Here is a 22,428-nt window from a genome sequence, read left to right as displayed (position 1 = left end):
ACGTCATTGCTCTACTTTCTAATTAGCAAAAAAAAACCCACCACTAGCACAGGCACCAGACTGTTCAAGTGCAGCTTCCCGCCTTGGGCACCGAGGCTGTTGCTTGCTGGCTTGCCTGAAAGCTGTGGCCAAGCTGCTTCTGCGATGGGGCCAAGCAGAAAGTCTCTGCCGTGGGGAGGGGACCTGGCTGGGTGTGGGGCTGTGCTGTCCCCTACTCCCGTGTCCTTGCATGCCAGCACCACCGCGTGCTCCATGCTGGGGATGTTGTATGGCTGCAGCGCTGAGCGTCGGGGCTTGCTCCACTCTGTGGCCGGGTCCGGGGTCCCCATCGCAACCAGCCCCTGTGCTCAGGAAGACCCAGCATACCCCATGCAGGTGTGGGTCTGAGCTGTGGGGCCTGTACCGCTCTGCTGAAGCACATCAGCTGAGGGGGAACGGCCACTGCCGCCGCCTCCCCCAGCTTGGGTGATGGCAGAACATCACTGGGAACTGCTGGGAAGGACCTGGGCGGTGCGTGGGCAGGGGTCTGTGAGAGGGAAGGGGGTTGCTCGCATAGATGGGACATCCTGGGCAGGAGAGCAGCGGGGCTGAAGCGGAGGCAGGGAGGGGTGCAGGTGCTGCAAGGGAAGACACAGGGTGAGGGTGAAGATGAGGTGCTGCCCAGCCTCCACGGCACGGAGTGGGGCAGCTTGCAAAGGGGTTTCCCCCATCTTGTCCCTTTGCTGCACCACAGCTTGTGGGGGCGTCTCTTGAGCTACCACAGACCAGCAGCTCCCATGGCAGCGAAGGGATGGAGGCAGGCTTTGTCCAGCACTGAGAGGTGCCTGCATCCCTCTCCCTTCCCAAGGGAGGGGGTCAACATGCCCCACGCAGAGGTCCAGGCTCCCTGCTTTCCTCCATGCACACCCCACAGGCCCCACACCTGCCAGGGTTCAGCAGAACATGGCATGGGCGCACTCACCACAGCGGTGCTGGGGCCAGAGGCCATCATCACATGAAAGGGGAGCTTGGACCCGCCGCCTTCTCGCAGATCCAGAGGTGCAGGTCTTCGGGACCGGCACATTGGGCAGGTTTGATGTTTCCGCGGCTTATTATGGCACAGGATCCATTCGACTTTGACTGCCACGGCCTGGATGGGGAAACGACACACTGGGGGGCTGCCACCGCCTTACCCACCACCTTCTGCCAAGGCAGCCACGGCTGCCTCTTGTACGCTCGCACAGGAGGGGTTGAATGCTGCAGTCAAAGCAGGGATCCCCCAGTCCTCCCCTGATTTCACAGCCTGAAGCCTCAGCCAACGCACCCCTGCCCTTGGGCAGGCTGAGAAACCCCTTTGCAAAAGTTTGCATCACTTGCGACTCCCCTTAGCCTCCACACTGCTTGAATCTCAGCCTTGCTGCTGGGGGATGTTTCATCCCTGCAGCACCCAGCAGTGGGGAGAGCCTGGTCATCCCCAAGGGTTCGTTGATGCCAGGAGGAGCTGCTCTGGGCCATGGGGCCACGGTGGGGTGCAGGCCCCCACAGCGGGGCTGAGAATGGAGGGGCAGGCAGCGGGCAGGGACTGGGTACCCAGCATCTGGCCAGACAGGTCTGTTCCTCCCCACTGCTCTCAGACACTGCAGAAGGAAGTGGTGGCGAGCTGGGGAGGGGGTGCACGTGGCAGGGAGGAGCCCAGGACCCTCTGTGGGTGGGAAGGCTTGATTTACCCTCAAGGAGGAACCAAGGAGGCACCGTGGGGGATAGAGGTGTTGCTCAAAGGTTTTTTCTAGACCCCAAATAAAACTTGCGGTTTCTTTTCTCCCCTCTCGCTGCCTCCTGCTTGTGCATGCCCTACACGTGCCTCAACAAGTCCTGGCTTTCCATTTGCGTGGCCTCTAAGCATCTCATCACACCACTGCACCTGTCTCCCCCCGCTTCAGCTGCTTTGGTGCTCTTTGTTGCCCAGGGCTTGTGCCTGGGACTGGGTACCGATGGGATTTAAAATGCTTCCTAAAGCCATGCTGGAGGAGAGGGGGTTTGGCCACTGGGTACCTTTCATAAAGGGAGCCGTCCACCCAAAACCAGGCGTCTGAGACTCCCTCGCCATCCGGGTCCCCTTCCTCCAGCCAGCCGTAGTCATACCAGGGGAAACTGCTCTTCTGCAGCCCAATCCAGTATGGGATGTCCGCGTTCTTCAGAAAGGTCTGGGGAAGGAGAAAAAGGGCCTTTTAGTGGCTTTTCCATGGTACCTATGTGCTGCGGTGTTTGCAGGGGTGTTCATCTCCCCAAGGAGCTCCTGCAGCTGGAGCTACTTGGGGCAGGAGAGCTAGGCAGCTTGGGCAGCATCCAGGGATGCCGGAGCCTCTGCCCAATGCATCGCCAACCACATGCTCCAGAGATCAGCCTTGCACCTTCCAATGTTTCGGTAGGCCAGGGGCCCCCAGAGGGGTGGTGGCCCACCTGGGGAGCCCAGGGCTGGATGCACCAGCTCCTGCCCTCAGCTCCCCCAGCACCCTACCGGCACGGTCCAGCGACTCCAGGATTTGGTGACCAGGAGCTGAGAATATTTCCTCTCGCACTCATCTCTGCTGTCCTCCCATGTCTTCTTCTCCGATGAGATGAAGAGGCACTTGCCCCTGTACAGCAGCCAGCCTGAAGGGCAGCAATCTGGGGGCAGGGGCACACCTCAGGTGCTTGCTCAGCCACAAATGCCCTGAGGGAGGGACTAGGAACAGACCCACATCTTCCCAGCAGACATCACAGGCTCAGCCTCCGCTCCAGGTGTAGCTTCAGCCTTTACACCACCCTGCCCCCACCATGTGGCCAAAAACACCAGTGCTCGTGCCTTGGCACTGTACCCACTGAGGGGTGCCAGCCCCCTGGGGCACCCCATCCCTGCTCCACCATCACCCTACCTATAGCCGTGCAGGAGCGCAGGATGGCCACAGTGCTCTCGCTGTTGTTGAGTTTCCCCTGTACCTCCTGCATCTCCTTCTCCGTCTTCCCCAGGACCCCCATGACGCGCCTCAGCTCGGCGTTCAGGCTCTCCAGCTCCAGCTGGCTGCTGTTGCCCTCTCGCCACACTCGCTGCAGCTCCGCTCTGGCCCACGCCAGCTCCAGCCGCGTCTGCTCCAGGCTCTGCTCCCGCACGCTCATCTCCCGCTCGAGGCGGCCCTGCTCAGCCTCGTGCTCACGGGACATGTCCTGCAGCCTGCGGGTGACCTGCCAGTCTGGGGACAGGGCGGGTGAGCTGGGGCACGGGGATGGGACAGCTCGGCCAGGCAGACATGGGACTGAGCCTGCTCAGGGGATAGGATGGGCAGGGCAAGGTGGGGAGGTGTCTGTGCTGGGTGGGAAAGGATGGGGAAGACATGGCAGGGAAGTGTACGGTCAGGGACTGAGCAAGGTCTGGCAGGGGAGAGCAGGGCAAGGCAGGATAGAGTGTAGGAGCAGACAGTGCAGGGCAGGGGCAGGGACGGTGCAGCAATACGAGGCTGGGCAACATCTGGAAGAGAAGGGAAAGGAGCAGAAACAAAGAACGGGGTGGGGAAGGTGGGTGATGGAAGGCAAGGGAGGTACCCATGATGTGTGAGGGATACAGGCCAGATCATGGCAGACAGGGCAGACGGACCCAGCCACGAGCAGTGTGTGTGGGCATGCCTCTATTCACCCCCCTGTTCACGCACGGCACTCACCCCAGCCCAGATGCCTCCCTTTCCGCGTGCTGCCCAGCCACCCCCAACCCCAGAAGTGCCCATCACCCCAACTCACAGCAAGCCCCCAGGGCCACAGTGGCCACCAGCAGCAGGAGGCAGGTTGCCAACAGCCCCACACGGATGCACCACCTCCAGGACCAGCGCCCTGTAAGACAAAACCAACCACAGGCATCAGCTGGTGAGCCAGGAAACTCCCGGCAGCCCCCAGACCTCCCGCCTGCAAGCAGTGGAGTGGTAGCATGGTGGCACAGGTGGCATGGTGTGGGCGCTTCCTCTCTTCAAGGATGTGAGCGGGAGCACCCCAAAACACCACCCACTACCCATGCCAGGACTTCCCCGGGTCCCCTGGGCTCCAGCTGGGCACTCACCTGGGCTGGGCTGGGCCCCATCCCCATCCTGCCCCACCGGCGCCGGCTGCATGTTCTCGTAGGGGCTCTCTGCCTCATCCATGCCGAGGGCTGTTCGAGGAAGGCAGGGGAGAGCGGCTGAGTCCCCGGGGCTGGGCATGGTGGGGGCAGCGCGGGGGGTCCCGCAGGCTCTCACCTGCCTCCAGCGCCTGGCTGGCCATGCTCCGGCCCCCCATCACCTTGGCAAACCTCAGGTCAGCATAAACCACACTTTGGGCCATGTGGGGAAGCGCTGAGCAATCCCTGAGCCCTGCTGTCTCCCACCGTGCCCTTGCAATGCCTTTCTGGGATGGTCCTGCTCCCCGGTGATTGAGCCGTCTCTCAGAGGTACAAAGAAGAAGTGCAGCCAGCGTCTGCAGAAGCAGAAGTTTGATCTGAGCTGTAGCAGATGGGACCAGCGAGGCACGGCTGCGGGTACCAGCACCCTCTCATTGGTCCTAGCACCACCTGCCCAGCCCCTCCCACACCCAAAAAGTTCTCATGGTCCCCCTGGGCACGCTGCAGGGCCAGGACAGCACAGCCTGAGGTCAGGGCAGTGGCTGAGCAAGAATGGATCCAAATCCCTTGGCCAGGGGAGAGCTGGGTGAGAGCAGGGCCAGCCTGGACACAGGACTACATTGCCCTGGGGACAGCCCTGTGGAGGGCTGGAGTTCTTCACAGATGCAGATTTCCCCTTCTGTCCTCTGGGAATGGGAATTTCCCCATGTAGCTTGTGCTGCTGCCTCTCATCCTCTCCCTGGTCCCTGCCTAGAAGACCCCAGCTTTGGCATCACCCCAAACCCTCCCACCAGAGAGTTGCACAGAGCAATGACACCTGCTCTGCCTTCCCTTCCCCAGAATACAGCCCCAGCAGTATCTCCTCCTCTGTCCCAACCTCCAGCCCATCAGCATCTTGGAGGTCTCCACTGAACTGCGTGCAGAGAAAGTCAAGTTTCGGAAACGGTGCTGAGTTGGGGATCCACTGGGCACAGCTGGACACAGTCAGTTCCTGGGGTAGGACTGGAGGTGTGCAGGGGTGCTGGTGGAGCGCAGCATTGCAAGGCCACTCTCCATCACCTCCGCAAAGAGCTGGGGAAGTCCTTCGTCACTGGAGAAGGCAAAAATCAAGGCCAACTTCAAAGGGGACAGGAGGGAGGTTTGGAAAACTAAAGGTTGAATAGCTTCCACCGAATCCGCAGGAAAAAGATGGAGCATGTCCTCCTGGGCACACAGTGGTCCACACCCAGGGAGGACATGGTGGTGGCCCAGAGTGATTTGTCAAGGGCAAGTGGCATTTGTCCGACCTGCCTGCCTGCTGCCATGGGAGCACTGGGCTGGGGACAAGGGAAGAGCAGTGGGGGCTATTTATCATGACCCTTTGAGGTCTGGGACATTGTCCCCTGTGGTCTCCTTGCTGGCAGAGTGGGAAGACATGGCCAGGAGAAAGGGAGAACAAGAGCCCACACTGCAATGTGGAAACCCATTTTAGGCATTATGGCAAACATTTCTGCATGGCAGTGATGCTCAAACATTGCTGAACAGAGCACATCCATCCTGGATGCGGCCAGCCCCAGAGCGACCTGTTCCCACAAGGAAACCGGCCCCACTCTCCCCTGACGCAGGGACTTGGGCCTATTCTCAGTAAGCTGAGCCATGCAGCTCTGCCCAGCACCCCAACCCCGAGCTGCATCACGCTGACATCATCCCAGGGGACCCTGAGTACTTTCAGGGCGTGGAAGGGGACAGCACAGCAGTGCCGGGGCCAATGGCTGTGCCTTCCTGCTCCTCTCTGCTGCATCTCACAGAAAACTTCTGCTTATGCAAAAACCAGCCACACTTCTCCTTTGCAGCAACAAGAGAGTGGGCGACCACAGTGGGGCAGGAGCCATCGGCCATTGGGGCAGCCCAGGACATGGCCCAGAGCGTGGTCTATGCTGACCTGAAATTTGCTGCGGCCTCCCCGCTCACTGCCCTCGCCTGCCCCACAGCCCCTGATGAGGACGACAGCCCCTATGAGAACGTGCAGCTGGGGCCGGTGTCCGTGGAGCCCAGCCCAGGTGAGAGCCCGGCCGTGGCCACCACCGTGGGGATGCCCCAGCGCAGGGTGGGCACTGGGTGGTGGCAGTGGGACCCCGGGGTGATGCCTGTGGGCGCTCATCTCTTGCAGGGCGCTGGACCCGGCGTTGGCGTGTCCCCGCGGGGGTGCTGGCAGCCAGCCTGCTGCTGCTGCTGGTGGCCACCGTGGCCCTGGGGGCTTGCTGTGAGTTGGGACAGGGGTCGTGGGGTGGGGGCAGCTGGGGAGGGGGGTCACAGGGAGGGGGGGGGCTGGGCAAGGGCCAGGCTGCTGGGGGTTGTCAGGGCCAGAGGGTGCCTGGGGCTGGTGGTCCAGGGGTGGTGCTGCTTCTTGCTTGGCCACCCTGAGCTGCCTTCCATCTGCCTGCACTGCCTTCCCACTGCCTTCCCACTGCCTGCACTGCCTTCCCACTGCCTTCCCCTTGCCTCCCATTGCCTCCCATTGCCTCCCATTGCCTCCCACTGCCTTCCAACTGTCTCCCCATTGCCTCCCCATTGCTTCTCAACACCTTTCCATTACCTTCCCATTATATCCCACTGCCTCCCATTACCTCTCCTCCCCTTGCCACCACTGGGGTGTCCTTGCCCTTCCCACTGGCACCCCCAGCACAGTCTCTGCCCACAGTCAGACACTCTTGGCTCATTCTCCCTTGCGAGGGCTGTGCCCTGAGTCCCATGTCCCCCTGGCCGAGCTGTCCCATCCCCGTGCCCCAGCTCACCCGCCCTGTCCCCAGACTGGCAGGTCACCCGCAGGCTGCAGGACACGTCCCGTGAGCACGAGGCCGAGCAGGGCCGCCTCGAGCAGGAGGTGAGCGTGCGGGAGCAGAGCCTGGAGCAGACACGGCTGGAGCTGGCGTGGGCCAGAGCGGAGCTGCAGCGAGTGTGGCGAGAGGGCAACAGCAGTCGGCTGGAGCTGGAGAGCCTGAACGCCGAGCTGGGGCGCGTCATGGAGGTGCTGGGAGAGACAGAGAAGGAGATGCAGGAGGTGCGGGGGGAGCTCAGGGCCAGCGAGAGCACAGTGAGCAGCCTGCGCACCTGCGTGAATACAGGTAGGGCTGTGGTGGGGTGGGGGGACGGGCAGTGATGCTGCCGGGGAGATGTGGGGGCTGATCCTGGCCAGGCTGGGCCCCTCGAGCGTCCGTGGGAGGCTGAGTGCCTGAGCCATGTCCCTGCCCCCAGATTGCTGCCCCTTGGGCTGGGTGCTCTACAGGGGCAAGTGCCTCTTCATCTCAGTGGAGAAGAAGATGTGGTGGGAGAGTTATCATGACTGCAAGAGGAGATCCGCTTCCCTGCTGGTCCAAGGCGACTGGCCATCGTGGACGTTGCCGGTACAGAGCAGGGGGTCTGTGGCACCCCAGGAGGGTGGGGGCAATGGTGGGGCTGGACAGAGCCCTGTGGAGCCAGCAGCAGCAGCATCTGTGGAGTTGCTGGGGTGACACTTTGAGCCCTGGGTGCCCATCCTGGCAGGCTGCGGGGAGGAGCACGGCCGGCCCCGGGGCTCCTGGGCAGCAGGCGGTTGTGGGGCGTGGGGCAGGCAGTTGACAGCTTCTCTCCCCTCAGCATTTTGTGCAGGCTGATGGTGGCATGTACTGGGTTGGAGCACAATATACTTCTGACAAAAAGAGGACTCCTGTATGGCAGAACAGCAAGCAGTTCAACTTGTAAGTGCTGTTTAACCCCTGTGAGACCCCCCTGGCAAAGGGGGTGATGCTCCCACGAGCAGTGTCCTGAGGGAGCGGCCCCTGGGCAGAGCCCAGCTGCAGTGTACACTGCTGGGTTTCCAAGTGGCAGAGCAGGAGGTTGCGGGGAGGAACATGACCCTTCCTCAGACTGGTCCCAGTGCCAGGTGCCCTGCCTGTCCCAGCGACACTGGGACCTGTGGGAAGAGGAGTCCATGGTGAGGATGCTGCCACTGCCCCTCTGAGACATGCCCTCTCTCCTAGTTATGACTATTCTGCAGACTGTGGGCTAACAGCTAAAGGGATTATAGAGCCTTCAAAATGCACAAGAAAGTGCCAGTGGATCTGCGAGCAGCCCCCGAAGCTAAGCAGCGTATCTGAGACCCTCCTTCCTTTCCTGGTCAAGGACTGACTGTGCTGCCACCCCACTTCATCAAGGGACTCAGGGACAGGAGCTGGAGTTGCACCCCAAGACCCTCTGCCCTGTGCACACATTGCCTCAACCGCGTTGCAAAGCGCTGGGAAAGAGTGTCTGTATTGTAAAGCAAGGCTCATGGAAAACAGGCCTTATTCCCCTCTCTCACATTCACGTATACACTTATACCACCTTGCACTGGTCTTCTGCGTGTCCCTGTTTTCCCCAGCCAGCACATCTCACAGTAACCCTGGACTCTGATGCAGAGCCCAGCTCCCGCCTCCCATGCTCCTCCCAGGCTGCCAGTGGTGCGCTGGTGCAGTCCCTCACCTGTCCTCTTCAAGGAGTCCTGTGGATTTACCGCCTGTCCCTTTCCTCAGCATCGACAGCTCCCATCCTGCCCTTTCTCTTGCCTCCATCATCTGGCCAGGGCTTTGGGCTGGGCCTTGCCTGGGGAGGATGCAGGTAGTGGTGCCATCAGCATGGGAAACTGCTGGGAAGCCCTGAAACTATGTGGGAGATGGGAGAGCACTGGGGACCCCTGAGACCATGGCGGGGTGAATGAGGGAACCCTGAGACCATGGGGAGTGAATAAGGGAGCCCTGATGCCATGGGGGAAATGGGGATGCAGTGAAGATCCCTGAGATGATGGAAGGGAAATGAGGGAGCCCTGAGGCAGTGGGAGGAAATGCGGGTGCAGTGAGGAGTCTTAAGACAGTGGGAGAAAGAAAGGAGCACTGGAGAGGCTTCGGAACATGGTGGAAAAGGGAGATCTCTGCCACCACGGGGGAAAGATCCGTAAGACCATGGTGGGACTTGAGCTGTCAGGAGGGTGATAAGGGACCCCTGTCCCCGACCTGGCTGGGGTGTGTGGGGGAGTCCAGGGGCAGCTCTGACTTTCCCTGTCTCACTCAGTGTTTCTCCAGAGGGGGACGAGACAGGGACCACTTTGCTAAGCTGGATGCAGGCAGCTCCTGGGAGTGGAGGTGTGGAAGGAGGTTGGTGGAGCCAGCCCACAGCATGGTGAGACTGGGAGGCTGGGGCAGGATTGCAGGAGGTCCACTGCAATCTCAGCTATTGTGTGAAACAAGGACTTGCTGCGTTTGGCTTGTCCTGGGGAGCCCAGTCATGGTCTCCCTGGTGCCTACAGAGGAGCAGGCTCCCTGCTCCTGGAGACCCGAGCTCCAGCCACCACTACTACCCAGTGTCATTGGGCTCTGCCACCATAAGGACACACTGCTGACTCCTGTCCAGCCTCTGGTTCGTGGGTCTGCCAGGTCTGTTCAGCATGTCTGCTTGCTTGCCCATCTTGACACGTGTCGAGGTCACCATTTGCCAGGGTCCTTATTTCTCCGTGCGGGAACAGGAACGACACAACACCAATATGATGATCAGATCGTCCGTTTATTTCCCAATCCTTGTTACATTTATATTCTACTAAGTTCCGTACACGTGCTCATCTATCTTCTAGTAGGCTACAGGTTATCTGCACGTGCTGTTCATGCGCCTCTACAAGCATTTGCATTGGTTAATTGCAATTAGTACGTAAAGCCCCAAACTTGCCAAAAACTCCCTTATCTCATACCCTGTTCTGCTCAGACTTGTGTGCTTTTGCTGACCACAGATGTTTCTCACTTATCTGCTATCTTGTGTGTTTTTGCCAGCCTTATTTTGCTGGCCTTGTCTTCGTCCTTGCATTCTTCTGCCTGTACTAACTTCCCTCCAGAGCAGCCCAGACTCCTACAGACATGTGGTGTTTCTCCTTCCTTCCCAGCTGCGGGGGTCACCCCTTCCCCCATCCAACATCAGCAAGCTTCCATCACCCAGTTTCTCCAGGCCCCTCCGAACAGCAGTCCTGCCCACCAGTATACCCACTCCTGTCCAGTTTGGTATTGCCTCTGAGCTGGCTGAGGCCATCCCATTCCACAATCCAGAGCACCAGTGAAGGCTTCAAGAAGCACCAGCCCCAGAATTGACCCCGCAGGAATGTTGCCAGTTGGATGAGGGATCACTGACACCTCCTGCAGCCCTCCCACCATCCAGGTTTCTGCCCACCTTGTTTTCCTCTTCTCCTGGCCACATCTCTCCACTCTGCCAGCAAGGAGACCAGGGGAAACCACGTGACCTCAAAGGTTCATGATAAATGGCCCCCATCGCTCTCCCCTTGTCCACAGCCCAGTGTTCCCACAGCAGCCAGCAGGACAGACAGACAGCACTTGCCCTTGGTAAATCCTGCCTGGCTTTCCCCATCTACCAGCATGTCCTCCCTGGGCCTGGACCATCACATGCCCAGGAGGACATGCTCTATCTTCTTCCTGGGAGAATAAATCTCAGCTCTGCAACAGTCTGTGGCCAAGGGACACATACGGAGGGTGGAGAAAAGGGAGGACAGGAGTCAGCAGCAGCCAGGGGCAGAGGCAAGGGGCAGGCAGTAAAACCAAAGGACTACCTAGGGGACACGGTTTGGGGACACCAATGGCACCACCATATCCAGCTTCACAAGGTGCAAGAGGCACCTCCCAAACCAGCCTCAGTGGAAGGCAGCAGGGGTGAGCAGGGCTTGGTACTGGCATCCCCTCCCTGGGTCACAGGAGCTGGGGCTGAAGGGCAGGGGCTGGGGATGTAAACATGGGCATGAGTAGGCAGAAATACAGTCTCTTTTCCACAAGTCTTGTCTTAAAATGCAGACACCTTCTTTCCCAACCTGTATCCCCAAAGCTACACAATGCAGGGATGTGGCTGTGCAGGAGGAAAGGGTGTCTTTGCTGTGCACCCCCAGGTCCTGTCCCTCAGTCCTGCGATGGAAGAGGGGTCTCAGAGTTCATCCCTTGGCTGGGAGAAGAAAGAGGATCTCAGACGGACTGCTCAGATTTGGGGGCTTCTCACAGATTCATGGAAAATTATCAAAGCAATACTAGTTGCTTATATGTCCATAGGATGTTCTTGCACAGAGAGGGAACCAACTGTTTCAAAATGGAAGGAGCATGTGAGAGGTGCCACCATAATGTTCTCAGCACAGAGCCAGCACTGTGGTGCCCCTCACACAGCTGCAGCTCCAGGGCCCCTTAGCCTGGGCAGGAAGGCCAGAACACTGCCTGTGCCCAAGCATCGGTCCCGTGGCCAGGACAGATGCCCAGACAGTGCCTACCACCTCTGCCCATGACTGGTGAAGGTGGGAGAGGTGCAGGTGGCCAAGATGGAACAACTTACTCTTTATACAGCTTCTCATAGAGACCCTCAGTTTTATCATGATGATTTTGATATCTCTCGTCAATCCAGTACATGCCACCATCAGCCTGCACAAAATGCTGAGGGGAGAGAAGCTGTCAACTGCCTGCCCCACGCCCCACAACCGCCTGCTGCCCAGGAGCCCCGGGGCCGGCCGTGCTCCTCCCCGCAGCCTGCCAGGATGGGCACCCAGGGCTCAAAGTGTCACCCCAGCAACTCCACAGATGCTGCTGCTGCTGGCTCCACAGGGCTCTGTCCAGCCCCACCATTGCCCCCACCCTCCTGGGGTGCCACAGACCCCCTGCTCTGTACCGGCAACGTCCACGATGGCCAGTCGCCTTGGACCAGCAGGGAAGCGGATCTCCTCTTGCAGTCATGATAACTCTCCCACCACACCTTCTTCTCCACTGAGATGAAGAGGCACTTGCCCCTGTAGAGCACCCAGCCCAAGGGGCAGCAATCTGGGGGCAGGGACATGGCTCAGGCACTCAGCCTCCCACAGACGCTCGAGGGGCCCAGCCTGGCCAGGATCAGCCCCCACATCTCCCAGGCAGCATCACTGCCCGTCCCCCCACCCCACCACAGCCCTACCTGTATTCACGCAGGTGCGCAGGCTGCTCACTGTGCTCTCGCTGGCCCTGAGCTCCCCCCACACCTCCTGCATCTCCTTCTCCGTCTCTCCCAGCACCTCCATGACGCGCCCCAGCTCGGCGTTCAGGCTCTCCAGCTCCAGCTGGCTGCTGTTGCCCTCTCGCCACACTCGCTGCAGCTCCGCTCTGGCCCACGCCAGCTCCAGCCGTGTCTGCTCCAGGCTCTGCTCCCGCACGCTCACCTCCTGCTCGAGGCGGCCCTGCTCGGCCTCGTGCTCACGGGACGTGTCCTGCAGCCTGCGGGTGACCTGCCAGTCTGGGGACAGGGCGGGTGAGCTGGGGCACGGGGATGGGACAGCTCGGCCAGGGGGACATGGGACTCAGGGCACAGCCCTCGCAAGGGAGAATGAGCCAAGAGTGTCTGACTGTGGGCAGAGACTGTGCTGGGGGTGCCAGTGGGAAGGGCAAGGACACCCCAGTGGTGGCAAGGGGAGGAGAGGTAATGGGAGGCAGTGGGATATAATGGGAAGGTAATGGAAAGGTGTTGAGAAGCAATGGGGAGGCAATGGGGAGACAGTTGGAAGGCAGTGGGAGGCAATGGGAGGCAATGGGAGGCAATGGGAGGCAAGGAGAAGGCAGTGGGAAGGCAGTGCAGGCAGTGGGAAGGCAGTGGGAAGGCAGTGCAGGCAGTGGGAAGGCAGTGGGAAGGCAGTGCAGGCAGATGGAAGGCAGCTCAGGGTGGCCAAGCAAGAAGCAGCACCACTCCTGGACCACCAGCCCCAGGCACCCTCTGGCCCTGACAACCCCCAGCAGCCTGGCCCTTGCCCAGCCCCCCCGTCCCTGTGACCCCCCTCCCCAGCTGCCCCCACCCCACGACCCCTGTCCCAACTCACAGCAAGCCCCCAGGGCCACGGTGGCCACCAGCAGCAGCAGCAGGCTGGCTGCCAGCACCCCCGCGGGGACACGCCAACGCCGGGTCCAGCGCCCTGCAAGAGATGAGCGCCCACAGGCATCACCCCGGGGTCCCACTGCCACCACCCAGTGCCCACCCTGCGCTGGGGCATCCCCGCGGTGGTGGCCACGGCCGGGCTCTCACCTGGGCTGGGCTCCACGGACACCGGCCCCAGCTGCACGTTCTCATAGAGGCTGTCGTCCTCATCAGGGGCTGCGGGGCAGGCGAGGGCAGTGAGCGGGGAGGCCGCAGCAAATTTCAGGTCAGCATAGACCACGCTCTGGGCCGTGTGGGCAGGCACCGCCCAGGTGGCAACAGTACAGGGACTCGTCCTGCTCTCCTCCACCACAGTCAGGTGGCATGCTGTGGCCAAAACCACGTGGGATGGAGACGCATATTCATGTGCAGAAAAGCAGAAGTATTTGCTTTCTTTGCAAAAAGTGGTTTTATTTCTGAAGCCGCTCTCACTTCGGGGGGTGGGAGGTGAACGAGCTCCGTCCCGGGCAGCACGGTCTTATGTGCCTCCCCAGGCTGCGAGCAGCCTCGGGAGCCGGTGTGTACTGGCCACAGCGGGGCCATGCTGCCCCATGCATCACCTTCCCCATCCCAGCCCCTGCCCGGGAGGAAGGATGCAGTGACTGTGGGGGCTTGGTCCTCCGCATGTGCCTGGAGGGACTCCCAGGGATGTCCATGCTGGGGCTGCATGCTGATGGAACAACTCCAGTGGTCTATATCAAAACCTTAACAGGTCCCAGGACCAAACTCCTCCAAGCCAAGCCCCAGCAGGCCTTTTAGGCTCTCACATGTCACCCAGCCTCAAAGCAAAGTGAGGGCATTTGCTGTCACCTCCTCAGAGGCAGGCACCAGGAGACAAGGTGCTGCCCAGCTGGAGCCCTCAGTGGGACCAGGGAGGCCAAGGGTCACCTCTCAGCTGCCTTTCCCAAGAAGCACCTGGGAAGCCACCATGATCAGAAAGCCCAGAGCTTTGAGGGAACCTGCTCCAGCCTGCACAGGAGCTGGTCCACACTGCCACAAGGCCATGAGGATGCAATGCTGGCTCCTGACCACTTCCTTCAGTGCCACAGCAGCTGCTATTTCCCACCGGGCAGCGATGTGACCGAGTCAGCTGAAGGATGGACCTCCATCCTACCACCCTCATCCCTCAAAGACAGCCACAGCATCCAAGTGCTAGAGTTTATTGGCAAAGTGCAGAGATCCAGGGAGCTAAGGAGGTCTGAGTGAGGAGGCAGCAGTGGCTGGGGATGCCCTTGTGCTGGGGTTGGTCACGGAACAGGATGGTGGGACAGGCTGGAGGTCTCCATGGTCATCAGGACCCCACACAGGTGTAGGTGGTGTTTCCCCAGAGGAAGGTGGGAGGCGAGGACTGGAGCCACTGCAGGGTGGCTGCTCGCTGCTCGCAGATCCAGCCGAGGGCTTCCCCACACAGACCGCCTGACAGCCCCAAGCCTGACACTCTGCCACAGGCCAGGAAGGATCTGGTGGACCGCTGGATTGGGAAGAACCTGCAGGGAGAGAGCAGTCTGAGATGGAATGGGCAGGAAGGGCTGAGGTCATGCCCTTAGCATCTCCCGCAGCCAGGGACTGGAGGTTGCAAAGAGATGCTGTGAGGCAAAGCTCACCCTCCCCATAGAGCACTCTTCCCTGTCACCCTCCTCACAACGAGGACACATGCTTGATCCCCACCCCCCCTACCCCCATGTGTTTGACATGCAGCCCCAACCCAGCACCCACAGGTCCCTCCTGTCAGGGCTCTGCACCAACGAAAGCCTGGGAGCCTGCTTTTGGGGGAACCCCTCACAGCCTCTCACCCAGGCAGGGTGTGGGCACCAGAGTCAGGCCCTTGCAATCTTTGCTTCCCCAGAATGTCCCAGTGCAGCCCTGGGAAGATGAGAGTGGCCAAAATGTGGAGCACATGTCCGTATGCCAGTGGGCTGCCTGTCCGTCACCCCCCGTCACCTCCCCAAGCCCTGATGCTGGACCATCAGCAGCCCTGGCTGGGGACAAGCTGACAGACTCACCCCTTCAGTGTGGTGCCATCCAGCCACTTCCAGTCAGACCTGGCACCATCCCGCTTCAGCCCCACATGGAAGACTTCCATGTGGGCTGTGCGCAACAGGAAAGCCTAGCACAGGAGAGGACATGCATGAGCTCTCTGGGGGAACTCAGAGAACCCAGCCCCAGCCACACAGTTAGTGATGGGGGCTGTGCAGTACAGGCACAGCATCACCGGTTCCCTGCCTGGAGGCTTGGCTGGGCTTTGGGCGTGTGGGCCAGAGCCAGAGAGCTGAGACAATGCTGGTGATGGCTGGGTGACAGCTGAGGGACCTTGTGGTGGTCACCAACTCAGCCCAATGCCCATGGGGAGCTGGACAGGCCAGGCTGGGTGCACTCACCAGGGTCGTGTTGGCTTGGATGGTGACCAGCTGTGCCCCTCTGGAGCAGCAGTCCTCTCTGCTCTGCTCCCACGTCTTTTTGGCAGAGGAGAAGTAGTAGCACTGCCCTGCATCCCAGAGCCAGCCGGCCGGGCAGAACTGGCATTGCCCTGCACACCAGAAATTCAGCCTGTGGGAGCAGCGAGGGCAGGGCAGCTGGCAGGAGCTAACCCCAGACCCCAGCCCAAGGGACAGGAGGGTGACAAGGAGCAGCCAGGGTACCAACCAACCCGGTGTACTCCTGTGCTGGCCCTTCAGAGAGGACACTCCACTGCCCCTTACTGTGGAGCCCAGCTCCCACATCTCAGTCCCAGCTCCCCAGAGGGAGACCCAGGAGAGGTGGGCTGGTTACACAAAGGTGCTGGCATCAGACAGGTTGGTCAGGGACAGGAGCTCCAGGTTTTGGGGTGTGATACAAACATAATTTTCAAAGCCTTGGGAATGCAGTCAAGATTTCAGATTCACCAGAGACCAGTTGAAAGAGTGTCCGATGCCATCTGGCACACAGATACTCGTGGAAGCCGTGAGCCTGGTGCTGGTGGTGTGTCCAGGTGATGCTGAGCCACGCTGGGGTCATCTCTCCCAAACGGGCACCAGCAGTGCAGCCTGTTCAGCAGTGCTGGGGCAGCTCTTCTTGCCGTGACCCAGGGGACAGGCAGCAAGGGTGAAGGAAGACTTGGGGAGAGACACATTCTGGAGTAGGGACAGATCCGGCCTCTTGAAAGGAGCAGTCAGGCCCTCTCCAAACCTCACCCATGAGCCTGCCAGGCTCTCCTACCTTGCACTGTCTGTTGCTGACAGCTGGAAGTCTCCTCCATACTCCAGGGACCATGGGTGCAGCTTGCCTGTTGCCCTAAATCTACAGAAGAAAAGTACAGGAGTGTCCCCGCCAACCCCAGGCTCCTGCTTCCAGCAGCACCAGTGCCCTCTCCCACGAGACAAACCCACAGCTGCAGCTGAGAGCATCCCACCCTTTGGGTGACCTGTCAGCCAAGCCCACCAAGGTCCTTATGGCTTTTGCTGTGCTTGGGAGACCATCACACAACAGGTTTTCGGGGAAAGAGCTTCTCCCTTTTGGTTTCAGTGTCACCGTTCTCCCTCTCCCTCCTGTCTTCATTTTGTTGCCATGTGATGGAACAGGATGCCCCACCACCATCGCCCAGCCCACACTGTCTCTGCACCTTCCTCTCTCACCCAGGCAGGTGAGGTCTTATCTCACCAATTTTCCTCCTTGCCCCAGAACCCGCAACACCCTTGGCCCCAAGCAGGAGGGCCCAGCTCCATGGGCAAATTGCAGCTCTGTCTTTTGGACTGCATGGTGCCAACCCCGACCCCAAGACCCCATCCGGAGAGGTCCCAACAGGTACTCACAGTGGAAGCTCAAGCCAACAAGGATGATTTGTGCCAGGAGGAGCAGCAGGGAGAGGAGAGCCAGGCTGAGGGCTGCCCAGCAGCAGGGTAGCCGCACTGGCTGCTGAGGAGCTGAGAAAGGGAGTTAACCTGGGCCCTGGGGACTTGGTGGGAACAGTGGGGACCCCCCTGCCAGGAAAGCTCTGTGAACCCTGGGCTGGGTATCAGGAGACAGTGGGGGATCCCAGAAAAGGTGAGGGAGAGCCCATTTGCAGCACCTTGCCCCTCCTAGCAGTTGTCTCCCTGCAGACAGCACTTGGCACAGGGTGGGGAGAGCAGAGCAAGGGGTGCCTGTGTGCACTGGGGTGCAGTGAGCATCCCCTGTCCTTGAGCCCCTCCTGCCCCTTGTCCTGAGAGCAGGCAGTCTGCAATGGGGCTGGAGAGGAGATGTTTGGGAGAGGATACCCAAAAGGAGGGACCAGCGGGGAGCAGGGCTGGGAGAACAGCCCTGCAGAGATCAAGTGGCTGTAGGAGGGCAGGGGACCCACCAGGAGAGCTGGGGTGCCAGTGGCAGGGAGCAGCGCGCCATTACCTGGTGTGGGGGGCAAGCGCAGATCGGCATATGTGACCCCCTCTTCCATCCTTCCCTTCGTCTCTCGCTCTGCACCCCACGAGGGAAGTGGCAACCCCCTCCCAGCCTCCTTCGGCAGCCGGGTGTGACACGAAATGGAAAGTGTCACTTCCTGACGGGTCCCCAGAGGCACCACCTGGGCCACAAATCCGGGGGGTCGCGGTGCTGCCAGCAACCAGGGCAAGGGGGAACCCCGGCGAAGCTGGCACCTGGGCTTTCCCGGCATGAGGGAACCCCACACCCCTGGCTTCAGGGCAGCGAGCGGTGGGGATGACTGCTAGCTCAGACATGGGGCCAAAGCTGGGCTCGAAGGGAAGTCGCTACAAGTATACTTGAAATTGCTAATGTACAGGGACCTGTAATATAAGACACTTAGCTTTAATGTTAGACATCCCTCGTATTTTGCTAGCTTTTTTCCCCCTGTATTTTTCCTGTATTTTACTGTAAGGTATATAATTTCATTCATACTTTTTCCTAACTACCCTCTGTACTCATTACCCACTTGTAAGATGTTTTGAAACCTTTAACTCCTTGCCTAGTAAAGTTAAGACAGACCTTGGACAGTCTGAAAAACTCCCTGAGTACATCCCTAATAGCAGGAACCTAAAGAAACTAGTGCCAAATAAGACGCCAGTGTCAAGATAAGTGCTGAAAGCTGGAACAAACAGGAGCTGAAGGACGGATGAAGTAACTCTATGACCATATATGGACACTAGAAACCTAAAGTTCACTAAGGGACAGTGTGAGAAAGGCTGTGTGGACCCCTAAGGAGGGGAGAAGACCCTCACTCTATTTTTACTACGCATGCTCAGACTGTGAATGAATTCTAAGAACCATTAGCATAAGACTGTTTTTTCTAAGAAATCTAATGCATATGTATGCTTTTTGTGTATATTAGTCAGAGAATTTTGTTAGTAAGTGCGGCACTTGTGCTGGAGCGATCCCCAGTGCTGCCCAGCGCTGCGAATAAAGAATCCCTGCTTGACAGTTATACTCAATCCTGACTGTTGAGTGAAGCTCTTTGTTTCAGGCTGGGCAGATGTGCCGAGGCTGCTTTCCCTGCCCTGACCCCTCAGTGCTCAGCAAATCTGTCCTAGGGACTGTGCAGGGGACCTGTGCGTCCTTGGGGAGCCGGACACAGGGCCCTGTGTGCATCCCCGGTCTCGGCGCTCTCAGAGCAGCAAGGCCACAGGGTGTTGGCTCAGATGTGGTTTCTGCCGACTTTTTTGCATGGGGCTGCAGCTGCATCTCAACCCTGGAAAGCGGGGGCTGGGGGCTCCTTCCCCTCCCCGAGCCTTGAGGGCTAGCGTGATGGGCAACCCATCTGTGGTGGGGGGCAGAGACCCCCACACCCCCAGGGGTGGTCCTGCCCCGGGTTCCCTGCCGCACCGCGCACCCCTGCCCCTACAGCCGGGCAGGGCGGGCAGGGCGGGCAGGGCAGGCAGGGTGGGGATGCCTGTGGGCAGACAACGACCCCTCCGCCGGGCTGGCGGGTGATGGAGTCGGGGGGGGGGGGGCACGGCGCGGCCAGGACTACGTTTCCCAGCAGCTCCTCCCGGGGCTGCACATGCTCGCTGCGGCTCCCGGAGACTCCCGGCAGCTCCCGGCGCGGCGCCCGGTGCGGCGCAGGGACGCTCGGTGCGGCGCCCGGTGCAGTTCCCGGTGCGGATCCCCGCGGCTCCCGGTGCAGCTCCCGGTGCGGATCCCCGCGGCTCCCGGTGCAGCTCCCGGTGCCGGCCCCCGGCGCGGCTCCCGGTGCGGCTCCCGGTGCAGCTCCCGGCGCGGCAGACTGCCGGTGCGCCCTCGGGAGCGCACGGCCGAGCCCCGGAGCTGAGCCCTGCCCATCCCGGCCTCGCCACCGGCCCGGGGCCGAGCTTTCCCCCGGCACCCGCCCTCGCCCCCGGCAGCATGCCCCGCGGGCGAGCCTGGACGCAGGCGGAGGTCAGCAGCCTGCTGGCCCTGGTGGGGGGCTCAGGGGAGGCCGCCCTGCTCATGGCCTCCACGTCGCGACCCAACGAGGCGCTGTGGCGGGAGATCTCCCAGGGGCTGGCAGCGGCCGGCTACGGGCGCAGCGTGGCCCAGTGCCGCTCCAAGTGGAAGGCGCTCAAGCAGGCTTTCCACTCGGAGCGGGAGACGCGCCGGAGAGCGGGACACCACTCGCCCCGCCTGCCCCCGCACTACCGAGCCATGAAGAGCATCTGGAAGGCGGCCGGGCGCCCCGTCTTTGGCGAGCGGAGGATGCCAGGTGCGTGCCGGGGACGGGCAGGACGTGGCTGGATATGGGATGCTGGGAGAGCACTGGCGCTGCATGGCCACCCCGAGTCTGTTGATGATCTCTTTCTCTTCCTCTAGACCTGGTGAAGCTGCCCCCCAGGAGACGCAGGTCAGCCCTTGCCACCCGCTCTCCATCCTCACCAGAGCCACCAGGTACCCATGGGCTCAGGCAGGCAGAGCGGGGCTTGTCCTGGCTGTGGGATGGCAGGAACCCCTCATCTCCCAGTTACTGAAGCTCTTTTCTGCCCTCCCTCACCCTCCTTCTGCAGAGCATGACATTGGCGAGGATGCCCCGGGCGCACTGCTGTCCCCGCTGCTGCAGCGTGCAAAGGACGAGCCAGAGAGCTGTAAGTACCGGTCTGCCCTGCTGCACCGGGCTGCACGGCCACGGCTCCAGCCCAAGCCCATGCCAGCATGATGGGAACGGGGAGCTTAGAGGGTCGGGGGGGCCATCACGAGCACCTCAGCAGGGATTCTCACCAGTGGGGGTGTTGGGACTTCTCTCTCCAGAGGCTTTGGCTCCAAACCAGCCCAAGCATGAGGGGATGGGGATGGCTGGGACAGGTCAGGAGGGGTTCCCCAGCTCCGACCCACCCTGAGGGCATGGTGAGGCTGCTGGCTGCCCCATGGCAGGTTGCAGGGCTCAAGGTCTCTAAGGGACGGTGGCTCTGATCTGGCCCAGGGGTCTCTCGTGGCTGTGCGGCACTGCAGGGCATGTGACTCCCCTTCCTTCAGCAGGTCCTGGTCCCCCCTTCCCCAGTAACACCATAAGGCTTTGGATGAGTTAGGACTGGGTGTGAGGGCCAGAGGTGCCCGCAGCTCCCCAGCCCCGCAGCCCACCCAGGGGCAGATCCTTGTGCCCCCCTCACTGTGCTCACTCCCGGGGGTTTGGCACGGAGGTGGTGCAGGATACCGTCCCTGGGTCTGATTTGCATGGGCGCCCCAGCCAGCATCCCACACTGGGTAATTACCTTCTGTCTCCCTAAATTCCCCCTGCAGTTTCAAGTGGATGTGGGATTCTCCTTCACTTCCAGTCCTAATCTGTTGTGTAGCGCTGCTGCGTGCTGCTACGCCGCTGCTGCCTTCCAGCCCAGAGGTGGCTGCATTGCAGTGGTGGGTGAGTGACTCCTGCTTTTGTATCTAGCTTGTGAAACGCTTTGGGGCCCTGCAGGGTGCTGTGGAGCTGTGGCTAGGGCATGTCGGGCTGCGGGGCTGGCCGGGGCAAGCTGGGCAGACCCCAGGCTGGTGGTGATCCCCTGGCAGGTCCTGTCAGACAGCGCATCTCTCCTCTCTGCTCTCTCCCAGCAGCCAGTGGGGACCACGTCGCTGGAGTGCTGCCCGCTCCCCCCGCTGTGCCACGTAAGGCTTTCCTTGTCCCACTCAGCCCAGTAAACCCCCTTGGCCCTGCAAGCAGGGTCTGATATGGTTCTCATTGCAGACGCCAGTCGCTGCTTCCCGTCCCTTCCCCTCCTGGGTGAGTAGCATACCCAGGCCACTGTGCTCATGCACCCTGGGGCAGGAGGTAGCTGCAGCTCATGGACTGTGTGTGCTCTCTCTCCAGGCTCTCATACTGCCCTGAAGCACGAAAGAGCCGAACAAAAAGCTGGTAAGTCTCTGGCTTTGAGCAAGTCCCCCTGCTCCAGGAGACAGCTCTGATCTGTCGGCCCGTGGGGACGGAGGGCAGAGCCTCCCACAGGCAGTGGCCTCCCGGAGCTCTGCGGTGAGTTCAGTCTGAGCACAAGGCTTGCGTGGCTACAACACTATGGTTGCTTCCTCCATGCCAAACCGTCATGACAGGTTTTCCTGGTGAGTCGTCCCCAGGGATGGGAAGAGGAAACCAAGTGCTGTCAGTGGCCGCCACAGGCCCAGGCTCCCCCGGGACGGCTGCCATGAGCGAGCAGCCAGCAGCAGGTGAAGAGGCGTCAGACACGAGCCTGCACGGTGGGTCCTCCCTGCAGCATCCCGACAGCCTCACAGTGGGCCCTTGGAAACGTGGTGAGGGTTTGCTGCCACTGACCCCCCTCTCACTGCAGGCTCTGGCGTGGCAGGCTTGCTCCAGAGCGTCCAGCAGCTGCTGGTGCAGATCCTGCAGACATCGCGGCAGCAGCAGGCACTGCTGGAGAGCCTGGCCAGCGACACCATCTCCCACCTCCATCTCCTCTCCCACAGCCTGGTGCAGGTGGGCGAGACCCTGCACCAGCTCCTGCTCCGGCCACAGACCCACCCTGGCCCCCTCGGCAACTACATCCCCCACATGCCTCTTTTTGAGGGTGGTCCTGGGGTACCCTGCTCCCCGGACAGTCCCCACACCTCCCCGGATCACAAAGAGGAGCCTCAGGTGTCCCCTGCCGCCGGCTGCACCCCTCCGTGAGTGCCACCATCCCTGGCCCCTGAGGCAACGGCATCGCTACGCAGTCACGGCACAAATCTTTATAGCAGAGGCCCAGATATTTTGGAAGTTTATAGAAGAGAGACATTTTAATAAAATTAAAAATAGCTTTTGTACCAGCAATGGCAATCGACCGATTCCTTCCCCCTCTCCGGGGGATGTTCCCCTTCTCACTTTCGAGATGAGCAGAAGGGGAACTCAGCTATTTACAGCCTCCCGAGAAACTCCCAGGCCACACGCCGTGGGGCAGATGTGCTTCTCTGTCCCTGCCCGCTCCCCAACAGCTTCCAGCCGCTCCTGGGGCAGGCAGGAC

The 22,428-nt window shown here is 60.9% G+C and overlaps 5 protein-coding genes across 5 annotated transcripts; 2 read left to right on the top strand and 3 right to left on the bottom strand.

Moving 5' to 3' along the window:
- Nucleotides 1-990: 990 nt before the first annotated feature.
- Nucleotides 991-4,340, bottom strand: CD72 (CD72 molecule). Its single transcript, XM_074813011.1, has 7 exons — nt 4,239-4,340; nt 4,064-4,153; nt 3,751-3,840; nt 2,895-3,209; nt 2,498-2,646; nt 2,032-2,183; nt 991-1,129 (listed from the first exon to the last, which is right to left on the bottom strand). The coding sequence occupies exons 1-7, from the start codon at nt 4,321-4,323 to the stop codon at nt 991-993; spliced, it is 1,020 nt and encodes a 339-aa protein (XP_074669112.1). The 5' UTR covers nt 4,324-4,340.
- Nucleotides 4,341-5,969: 1,629 nt separating this feature from the next.
- On the top strand, nt 5,970-8,245 carry LOC141918838 (B-cell differentiation antigen CD72-like). The gene is made up of 7 exons (XM_074813685.1): nt 5,970-6,138; nt 6,249-6,341; nt 6,889-7,203; nt 7,334-7,482; nt 7,715-7,815; nt 7,878-8,051; nt 8,098-8,245. Exons 1-7 carry the CDS (start codon nt 5,994-5,996, stop codon nt 8,243-8,245), a joined length of 1,125 nt encoding a protein of 374 aa, XP_074669786.1. The 5' UTR covers nt 5,970-5,993.
- A 3,209-nt stretch (nt 8,246-11,454) lies between these two features.
- LOC141918837 (C-type lectin domain family 4 member G-like) lies at nt 11,455-13,597 on the bottom strand. Its single transcript, XM_074813684.1, has 6 exons — nt 13,487-13,597; nt 13,163-13,298; nt 12,960-13,052; nt 12,068-12,382; nt 11,789-11,937; nt 11,455-11,556 (listed from the first exon to the last, which is right to left on the bottom strand). Exons 1-6 carry the CDS (start codon nt 13,595-13,597, stop codon nt 11,455-11,457), a joined length of 906 nt encoding a protein of 301 aa, XP_074669785.1.
- Nucleotides 13,598-14,345: 748 nt separating this feature from the next.
- LOC141918836 (killer cell lectin-like receptor subfamily B member 1B allele B) lies at nt 14,346-17,462 on the bottom strand. Its single transcript, XM_074813683.1, has 6 exons — nt 17,414-17,462; nt 16,843-16,953; nt 16,250-16,330; nt 15,433-15,581; nt 15,058-15,161; nt 14,346-14,541 (listed from the first exon to the last, which is right to left on the bottom strand). The coding sequence occupies exons 1-6, from the start codon at nt 17,460-17,462 to the stop codon at nt 14,346-14,348; spliced, it is 690 nt and encodes a 229-aa protein (XP_074669784.1).
- Nucleotides 17,463-17,740: 278 nt separating this feature from the next.
- LOC141918835 (uncharacterized) lies at nt 17,741-22,201 on the top strand. The gene is made up of 10 exons (XM_074813682.1): nt 17,741-17,778; nt 18,483-18,493; nt 19,053-19,697; nt 19,805-19,879; nt 19,996-20,073; nt 21,035-21,085; nt 21,165-21,200; nt 21,288-21,332; nt 21,524-21,667; nt 21,760-22,201. The coding sequence occupies exons 1-10, from the start codon at nt 17,741-17,743 to the stop codon at nt 22,095-22,097; spliced, it is 1,461 nt and encodes a 486-aa protein (XP_074669783.1). The 3' UTR covers nt 22,098-22,201.
- Nucleotides 22,202-22,428: the final 227 nt, after the last annotated feature.

This window comes from Strix aluco, chromosome Z (assembly GCF_031877795.1).
Source record: "Strix aluco isolate bStrAlu1 chromosome Z, bStrAlu1.hap1, whole genome shotgun sequence".
Classification (NCBI taxonomy): Eukaryota; Metazoa; Chordata; class Aves; order Strigiformes; family Strigidae; genus Strix; species Strix aluco.
This window is presented reverse-complemented; position numbering and strand designations above follow the sequence as displayed.

Coding starts and splice junctions, on each gene's coding strand:
- LOC141918835 (XM_074813682.1), top strand. CDS start 17,741: ATGGGGCCAAAGCTGGGCTCGAAGGGAAGTCGCTACAA. Junction 19,698..19,804: donor TGGCGAGCGGAGGATGCCAG/GTGCGTGCCGGG, acceptor CTCTTCCTCTAG/ACCTGGTGAAGCTGCCCCCC. Junction 21,668..21,759: donor GTCAGACACGAGCCTGCACG/GTGGGTCCTCCC, acceptor CTCTCACTGCAG/GCTCTGGCGTGGCAGGCTTG.
- LOC141918838 (XM_074813685.1), top strand. CDS start 5,994: ATGGCCCAGAGCGTGGTCTATGCTGACCTGAAATTTGCTGCGGCCTCC. Junction 7,483..7,714: donor GGCCATCGTGGACGTTGCCG/GTACAGAGCAGG, acceptor CTCTCCCCTCAG/CATTTTGTGCAGGCTGATGG. Junction 7,816..7,877: donor AACAGCAAGCAGTTCAACTT/GTAAGTGCTGTT, acceptor TCCCACGAGCAG/TGTCCTGAGGGAGCGGCCCC.
- CD72 (XM_074813011.1), bottom strand. CDS start 4,323: ATGGCCCAAAGTGTGGTTTATGCTGACCTGAGGTTTGCCAAGGTGATG. Junction 2,647..2,894: donor GCGCTCCTGCACGGCTATAG/GTAGGGTGATGG, acceptor CCCTGCCCCCAG/ATTGCTGCCCTTCAGGCTGG. Junction 2,184..2,497: donor GGAGTCGCTGGACCGTGCCG/GTAGGGTGCTGG, acceptor CTCCTTCCCCAG/ACCTTTCTGAAGAACGCGGA.
- LOC141918837 (XM_074813684.1), bottom strand. CDS start 13,597: ATGGCCCCGCTGTGGCCAGTACACACCGGCTCCCGAGGCTGCTCGCAG. Junction 13,299..13,486: donor TTCACCTCCCACCCCCCGAA/GTGAGAGCGGCT, acceptor CACACGGCCCAG/AGCGTGGTCTATGCTGACCT. Junction 11,557..11,788: donor GGCCATCGTGGACGTTGCCG/GTACAGAGCAGG, acceptor CTCTCCCCTCAG/CATTTTGTGCAGGCTGATGG.
- LOC141918836 (XM_074813683.1), bottom strand. CDS start 17,462: ATGGAAGAGGGGGTCACATATGCCGATCTGCGCTTGCCCCCCACACCA. Junction 16,331..16,842: donor TGTTGGCTTGAGCTTCCACT/GTGAGTACCTGT, acceptor TTTCTTCTGTAG/ATTTAGGGCAACAGGCAAGC. Junction 15,582..16,249: donor TCAGCAACAGACAGTGCAAG/GTAGGAGAGCCT, acceptor TCTGGTGTGCAG/GGCAATGCCAGTTCTGCCCG.